The 8,971-nt window shown below is 36.5% G+C and overlaps 1 protein-coding gene across 2 annotated transcripts in view; it reads right to left on the bottom strand.

Moving 5' to 3' along the window:
• Positions 1–832: 832 nt before the first annotated feature.
• The window catches only part of LOC122563313 (bile acid receptor-like), a 156,689-nt gene continuing 148,550 nt past the window's right edge, over positions 833–8,971 (bottom strand). For both annotated transcript variants that reach the window (XM_087973718.1, XM_043717027.2), the window contains 2 exons: positions 7,120–7,233; positions 833–3,631 (listed from right to left, as the gene is read on the bottom strand). In XM_087973718.1, coding sequence (XP_087829844.1) covers positions 3,393–3,631; positions 7,120–7,233 — 353 coding nt within the window. In that variant the 3' untranslated portion in view covers positions 833–3,392. The remainder of the gene's footprint in view (positions 3,632–7,119; positions 7,234–8,971) is intronic.

Here is an 8,971-nt window from a genome sequence, read left to right as displayed (position 1 = left end):
TTTGTTGGATGAAGGGATATAGATAAGTGTAGAAGGTAAGTGCATAGAGGTAGTGCCGCGTAAGAAGATAGTGTGTATATATGTGGAAATTAAATGGATGAAAGAGTCTGATATCAGGGTTGGCATATCAGGTAAGGGTGTCACTGGTTGGGAGTCAGGGTGTGTCTTGCATCAATTGTTGTGATAAGGGTAGGTGTTGGGAGCATGCATATGCTGATCTTGGGATTGAATATTGAGGGAGTAGCTATTGGAAGTCAGATTGAGTGTTCAGACAGGGTCAATGTTAGCGAACAGGGAATCAATGTGAGTGATTAGAGGTTAGCTTTATAGTTAGCTAGTAGATGAACCTAGAGATTCTATGATAATCCTCGAACATTTTTGGCTACCTATAAGGATATGTAAATCAGAACACTCTGAAGTCCTCCAATCCTAACACAGCAATATGCTCCTTTTCACTAGATAATCACCTATTAGATGTTTAAACTTCCCAAGAGATAACCTCATAGTCAGTGGGTTAGAATTTCTGAGAGATCCTGAAACACATCTTTTGCGATATATATGCCTAGTCTCCAATTATTCCGAGACTGGAAGATCTAGGCCAATATTTCTCTGCATTATACTCCATTGTCTATATGAGGAATTTGCTCCATACTTTCTCATCTGCTACAAATTCCATGAGAAGAGCTTTCCCTAAATTCACAACTATGTACAATGAACCAATTCCACTTGACGTTTGTGTAATATTATGGTTAACAGGAAATATTAGTATATTGTTGCACATTACCACATAGCGAAGTTATACCTGTAAGCTAATACATCAGACAACATATAATTGAATTTTGAGACTTCAGTCATTTATTTTCAATAATTCAACAAGCAAATATATAAGCAGTCCAGTGCCTTGTGCATGGAGTGATATGAAACATAGGTTTTGTGCTTGTGATCCCCAATGTAGAAAGTCAGTCATATTGTCAAACAGAGGTGTTAATTTTGAGGCCAGAATATCCAGTAATATATCCTGATTACATTAAGATTGATTTTATTCAATGAATAATCATAGCATCACCAAGTGTCACTGTATCATGATGACGTGAGAGACTTTTCAGCAGTCAGGTAGTTACAGACATTTAAGTAGGATCAATGTCTATCAAGTACTTGTCATGTTGTATATTTTACTAATATTTATAAAATGAATTTTTCCATTATGTATCAGATTTGGTTATCCATTACAGGTGTCACAATGCAATTATTAAATATAGATTTGAAATGTGCAGAAAGCACTAGAATCTAATGACAATTATAGACCACATTATAGTGTCATGTCTAACTATTCATTTAGTTTGTCTTACAACATAAAGTTGAAGTGGAAAAGAATGGAGCTGGAAAAAGCATAGCAGGTCAAGCAGCATCAGAGGAAGAGAGGAGTTGACGTTTCAGATCAGGACCTTTCACCAGGACTAGCAGGTCCAAATTGAGACAGTCTGAATGTTGCGATGGGGAATGGTTATAAATAAAGATATTATTTTAATATTGTCTTATGAAAATGCCATATTGTTAATGACCCCCTAAATGAAAGCCATTAAAGGTCCTCACTTATAATAATTTCTATTAACTGTTCCATTGTTTTAAATTAAAATTCACAAATACTGTATAACATGACATTTTATTGAATGTTCTTAATGTCTAACATTTCAAGAGATTTTGCATTCTCTTCTGCAAACATTCACAGATAATTGAAACAATTTGAAATGCAGTTTGGTGATGTTGTAATCTCCTATATTTTGTAGTATTTTATGAAATTCATGTCAAAATTAAAAACAGATCATTTAGGAATTTGGTACATTTGGATAAAATAAATTTTAAAAAGTTGCTTTTCCAGCTGGTTTTCATCTGCAATTTTCCCAGCAAATTCCTGAGCCTGAATTTTCATGGAAAATTTATGCCTCAGCCAAAATGAAAATCAAGCCCCTATTCCTGACAAATGTTATTTTTGCCAGGGCAAAAGGGTCAGATTGTGATTCACACATATAGGAAACTCAAATCCAGCAGGCTTATTTGAATTCAATGCCGAGTTCAAAGAGGCCTAATTTTGCTCGAGAGGAATTTATAGCGCAAAATATGTGACTAACAATTATTAAGAGTAGATGCAAATGTGCGTGAAAGGTGGAAAAAGTCTTTGGAACTGACAATTTTTCAATTTATTTAAATCCCCTACTGTATAAAATTTGAAAACAAAAGCCTGCTGTGACTCTAAGTTCAGAAGATTTGGTGCTTTCAATATCAATGGCTGTTTGTTGCCATAAGGCTAAGGGTTATCATTATAGTATTAGTACAGCTTTATGACTTCAACAACCTGTCATAATTGTAATATGATTTTTGTAGGTTCACATTTTGAATGACAGCTCCATGTGATCATAAAGGGATTCACTGTTTTGATAGGGGGCTATGAATATAAATAGTACAATAAGGGATTGAGTACTTGAAGAACTTTAAATGTATTGGATGGATTTCTTGTAATGAGTACCAACAACTTTAAGACAGTGAAGTCTCTATAAATACTTAAAGCATTATTTATTTCATTTCAGCATGGTTCCTGAGCACTGTCATGATAGATACTGAGTGAGTTGTCATGGATAGTCTAAGACTGAACAATGAATGAGGGTGGGTGAGGAGACATGTGTTAGCACTCAGTTGACACAGGGACTGTAAGAGATTATGATCACTTCTTAGAGAGACATTAGTTGGCTTTGAGGGAATAAGAGTAATGGGGAGATGGTGTACTTGAAGTTGCATGATATAGCCTCAGGGGGCATGTGTGATTGATGAGAGATAGAGAATTACTGTTATTATTACATAACCTACTTCAGCAGACTCCTAACTTCCACCGCACTGTTCAAAGGAGTGGCAAGACCCAACTCCAGTGCACAAGCCCTCTACCTGAGCAAGCTTTTAGCAGTTCAGTGTAATTTCTCCCAAGTTATGTTCATAAAGTCAGGAAGATTCTAAACTGAGTGCACCCAACTCAGGATGAAATTTGAGCCTGGTCTTATTTCAGGAATGTGAATTACAAAATGACTTAATTACGAATAGTCAGTCTCACATTCATTGAGAGCAAGTACTTTATAAAATAAAAATATAATGACCAAATGGTCTGTGAGAAACCAAATAAGAGCTGTTGGTCAAATAATAAACCAAAGATGAATATAAAAACAAAAGTTTCAGTTATTGTAATTACTACCATGACAATTGATTTGCCTTTGACATATTCTGACTTGGTAGCTGCAGACTGATGAAATTAAATCATTTTCTGTGGTTTTGGACTTTACAAAAAAAGCCTGACTTGCAGTTGAGCTGACCAGTCCGAAAACATTTATCAGATTCTATGGTGATCCTCACTGTACATCCCAAATTTCACACAGCAAGGGTGTGAGTTTCTGATCCTTTGTCTTCCATGACATCAGTACCTCTGAATGGTTGTGGTTAAGGGTTCTAAGTTGAGTAAGACGACCCAACAACCGAGCAAAGCGCTGTGGACTTTCCGGATGATGGATCTTTGAATACTTGTATAAAATCTCCAAAAGAGGCTCCTGTAACTTTTCTACATGTAGTTTATTCTTTACATAGGGTCGATCTGCAGATCAACAAAAGAAAAGTGAACAACCAAATATGGTATAATTGAATTACAAATATTAAAGTACATGGGGTTGATTTTTAACTTTCAGCCAAAATATTAAGTCTTGCCTGTATAGAGCATCGAAAATATAATTAGATAGGAATTTTTTCCTGCATTTAAGTGATGCCAAATTCTATTAGTGGTATGCAAACCTTTTTCCTGCACTCTAGCTAGGTAATGTTGACCAACCAGAGTCAAAAAGTTTTTGACCCACACTTTTTGACTCTGATCTCCAGCATCTGCAGTCCTCACTTTTTTCCAGTGTTGATCAATCATTCAGTAAGTACAAAAATCTAACCCCTTGTAGTAGCAATATTCCAATGGAAGTGTTCAAGTAAGTGGACCACAAATGTTGAAAATTCCAAAGAGCAGATAAAATAAAATCCATTTTTGTGGATTCCAATGTGTGCCTTCATTTTTCTATCATTAATGAAAGCAAAGCCATTCAAAATTATAATTGTTATTACCCTGATTGCCTATATCTTCTTGCTTCATTTGAAGCAGTTATTGAATGCATACCCATGCCACACAGTGGCCTTTTGCTTTTTAACCACATATAAATGCAGCTGGCTTACCATGATTCTTGGCTGTTTCATATTTACTGCTTCCTTTTGGCAAACCATATAGCCACACAATTCTATTTTTATTAATTAAAGCTATGAAATAATTTGATTTTTTAATAATGACAGGGACTTCTGTGTTGCATTATCTACTTAATTATGTTAATTGAATTACTTAATTTAAATTATTGAATAATTTGTAGTAGAATTAATAACTGAAATGTCATTGGATTATAGATAGTATGCTTTGTGCCAGAGCACACATAAGTACATGATAAAGCAGTCAGAGTTACAAATTTTGGTAATTTCCTTTATCAAAATATTCACAAACTATCTTGATTGAAGTTCATTTGTTGGCTAAGGAACACTTTAGACAAGATAGTACTTTAAAAATTTGTATCTTAAGATGCACTTCTGAATTTGATATGAGAGTAATTGAATATCATATCATTAGTTTGTGTGCATTTTTGCGTTCATTAAGGTAAAGGAAGGTGGAATGAAACCTTTTCATGTCCACAATTAAGCTTTCTTATCTTCTTGATTATTCACTTTACTACCTTCTGGTTACAACAGTTAGAAGGCCCTTCCAAGTTAATTCTTTCTCCTCATGTTTCCTCTTTTCAACCTAGCCTATCAAACCCAGTCTGCATCCTGGTTACTCAGTGTAAGGACTGTTTGTAGTCCTGTTAATGAGTCACCTTTTCTTAGAAGCAGAATTTCTTCTCTTCTCAGGGCAGAAGGACCATGATGAGCTAACTAAGGGCCCAATAGCCACACGCTGCCTGAAATTCAGCCTGACATTTAATTCAATGACTTATGACGACTGCTCCTAAAATTTTAGACAACAATGCTGTAATAATTCTGCTTTGCCTTAAATATCTCCTCTAGGATCACAGATTTCTACTTGTCCTATTTCATCCATTTTGTTACAAACCGTTTTTTTTAATCATTTAATTAACACTGCTTTACACTCTAATACAGACCTGCTCTTTTATTATTTTCTCCCCTTCTCTGACACTATCTTTCAATCGTCATTCCCTGTATTTGTACTTGTTTAAGTACTGTTAGGTCTCCAGCTTCTTCCATAACTGATGAAATATTATCAACCTGAAATGTTAACTTTCTATAAGGCCTGATTTTAACTCAGTGTAAGTGGATTGGTTTTGAATAAGGTATGATCTCACCATCAGTTTTTCTTTCAAAAAATGCTAACTTACCTGTTGAATATTCCCAGTAATGTGTGATTTGTTTTTCTCTCAAGCTCAGTATGATAGAAAGGAAAACTCTCTCTGAAGAGCTATAACATTATAGCTTAACCTAGCTTCAGAATCTGTGTTGTACCTCACCACTACAGTTTTAATTTCCAAAATGTTTCCATTCTTGAGGATATTTATCATCTACTATCAAATTCTCAACAGTTTAATGGTCTGGGGCTACACCAACAAGAAACAGCAATAAGTCTGATGCAAAGTGTGATTCCTTCCACCATTAAATATGCTATATAAATATAAATTGTTATACATGTTAGAGCCTTCACTGATTTTTCATTAGTTTTACTTTACTCTTTTATAAATTTGGAGGAAGTGAGGACCGCAGATGCTGGAGATCAAAGTCAAGAAGTGTGGTGCTGGAAAAGTATAGCCAGACAAGCAGTGTCCGAGGAGCAGGAAAGTAGATATTTCAAGCATAGGCTCTTCATTCTGACTCTTATAAATTTGGTTTGGAATTGAGCTAAAGATAACTCTTCGAATGTCGATAAGAGTTAATGTTAAAAGAAAAACAGACTAAACAAACTTTTGTTTATTTGTGAGGACAGGTCTGGACGTTAATTGCAGGTTGGTTTCTGATCAAAACGTTCTGGAGATGCTTCATCACCAGGGAAGTGCATTACATTAAACAGATAGCAGAAGTTGGCTACTAACAAGGGTAATACCTGGACATCGGTTCCAGCAAGTCTGGGAGAGGACTAATACTCAAACAGATGGCAGATGTTGAATGTAACTGGGATCTCATGGGGCAGATGGTTAGTCATTCAGGGTGGCCTTAGGTTGGAATTGGCTTTTGAATGGTGGTTTCTGTGAGAAAGAATCTGGCATGAAGATTTGAAAGCTCCCTGCCTAACCTCTCATGAGCAGCTCTTGGAAGTTTAGAGAATAGAAAATTATGTTTTAAGTATTACTACCTTTGTCTGAGTGAACTAAAAAAGTGACCCAATGACATTTTCAAAGAATCAACCAAGAAGCCATTTTCTATGATTGTGAAACAACAAAACATGAAAGCCACTTAAATAATCTGGCCAGTTTTGTTATTTGCTTCTATTCATCTCTTAACTGTGTTAAAGGCTGAAAATAAAGATTTGGGGGTTTTTGGCATAGACAATCAGATCACTTTCAATGAATTTAATTGTTATTTAATTTTGCTCTTGTATCTTACTATATTGTTAATAAATTTCAAAGTCTTATATTTAACATAAGGATCAATGTGCAGAATTGATTGTTCACAAAGCGTGAGATTGGTTATTCAGAAGTTTGGTTCGGAACCATTGGGGTCAATTTTGAGGATCTTTGAAGATTTTAATTTTACCATGTTGCAAATACAACAGTAGAAAGACTGTTTTGCTTCAGTTGCCTGTCTCCATATCGTAACATCGACTTCGAACTAAATTAACTGAGAAGTAAACTTTTCTACTAAAATTTCACAAGTATATCAGATTATTCATTGAAAATTCTGCCCATCGTGCATGCAAATCCCTTTAAACAACAGATCAGTTCCCATACAATTTCAGCTTTCCTTCCCTGGAGCCAATCTCAAACAAAATATGTACATGATTGGGTTGGATTTCCCTAATTAAATTAAATTAATGCCATAAGTTATGATTTTTTTTACCTGAAAAAAGGATTGTGGTTGCAGAAAGTAAGGCATATTCAGTATCTGTCACATTCATTTCTCCCATACTTCTATAGAAGTCGAACATTGGTGTTATAAATTCTTCAGTTGTACCTGGTCATACAGAGGAGCACAATTAAACTTTCCCAATTCATTTGTCAAAAAAAAGCACAAAATGTATGATAGCTGAATTATGATGCATATGTGTAGCAATAGAAGTAAAAAGGCAAACAATGATACTTGAAGAACTCATTTACTGACAGATGGAGGAACAGATTGAACAGCAGATCTTGGAAAGGTGCAGATGCAACAGAGTTGTTATTAAGGGTGACTTCAACTTCCACAATATTGATTGGAACTTCCTTAGTGCAGGTGGTCTGGTTGAACCGATTTTGTCAGGTGTGTCCAGGAGGGATTCCTGGCTCAATATGTAGATAGGCCGACTAGGGGGGAGGTCATATTGGATTTAGTGCTAGGCAACGAGCCAGACCAGGTGTCAGATCTCTTGGTGGGAGAGCATTTCAGTGACAGTGACCACAACTGCCTCATCTTTACCATAGCCATGGTGAGAGATAGGAACAGACAGTATGGGAAGATATTTAATTGGGGGATGGGAAATTATACTGCGATTTGATAGGAGTTGTGGAGTATAAATTGGGAACAATTGTTCTACAGGAAATGCATAACAAAAATATGGTGGCTATTTAAGGAGCACTTCTTGTGAGTTTTGATAGCTTTGTCCTACTGAGACAGGCAAGGAATGGTAAGGTGAAGGAGCCTTGGATGACAAGAGCAGAGGAGCTTCTTGTCAAGAGGAAAAAGGAAGCTTACTTAAGGCTGAGGAAGTAAGGATCTGGCACAGTTTTAAAGGATTACAGGGTACGTTGGAAAGAACTCAAAAATGGACTGAGAAGAGCTAGGAGGGGGCAGGAAAAAGTCTTGGCGGGAAGGATTAGGGAAAACCCAAAGACATTCTGCACATACATGTGGAATAAGAGAATGATCAGAGAGAGGGTAGAATAATGGAGGGAACTTGTGCCTGGAGTCTGAAGAGATAGGGAAGGTCCTAAATGAGGTTTTTGCTTCAGTATTCACTAGAGAGAGGGATCTTGTTGATAGTGAGAACACCATGGACCAGGTTAATAGGCTTGAACAGATTGATACTAAGAAGTGGATATGCTGGAAATTATGGCAAGCATCAAGATAGATAAATCCCCTGGGCTGGATCAGGTATATCCAAGATTATTACGGAAGCGAGGAATGAGATTGCTGTGCCTCTGGCGATGGTCTTTGTATCCTCACTCTCCACGGGAATAGTATCGGCTGATTGGAGGAAGATGAATGTTGTTCCTCTGTTCAAGAAAGGGAATAGGGAAATTCCTAGGAATTACAGACCAGTCAGTCTTATGTCTGTAGTAAACAAGGTACTGGAAAGGATTCTGAGAGATAGGATTTATGACTATTTCGAAAAACATAATTTGATTAAAGATAGTCAGCATGGCTTTGTGAGGGTAAGGTCATGCCTCATAAGCCTTATTGAGTTCTTTGAGGACATGATGAGACAAACATTGTCAATTGTCAGGAAAACCCATCTGGTTCAGATGTTCTTAGGGAATGAAATCTTCCATCCTTACCTGGTCTGGCCTACAAGTGATTCCAGAGCCACAGCAATGCGGTTGACTCTCAACTGCCCTCTGAAATGGCCTCGCAAGCCAAATACTTAGTTTGCTAGAAAGTCACAACAAAGAAATTAAACTGAATGGACCAGCTGGCATCGACCTTGGAACCAGAAAAGGCAACGGCAAAAACACAAACAGCCATGTCGACCATGCAAAGTCCTCCTTACCAACAT

Source organism: Chiloscyllium plagiosum, unplaced genomic scaffold (assembly GCF_037043375.1).
Source record: "Chiloscyllium plagiosum isolate Xiang-an unplaced genomic scaffold, Cpla_swu_hap1 HiC_scaffold_26, whole genome shotgun sequence".
NCBI lineage: Eukaryota > Metazoa > Chordata > Chondrichthyes > Orectolobiformes > Hemiscylliidae > Chiloscyllium > Chiloscyllium plagiosum.
The sequence above is the reverse complement of the archived record's forward strand: the minus strand, read 5'-3'. Positions and strand labels throughout refer to the sequence as shown.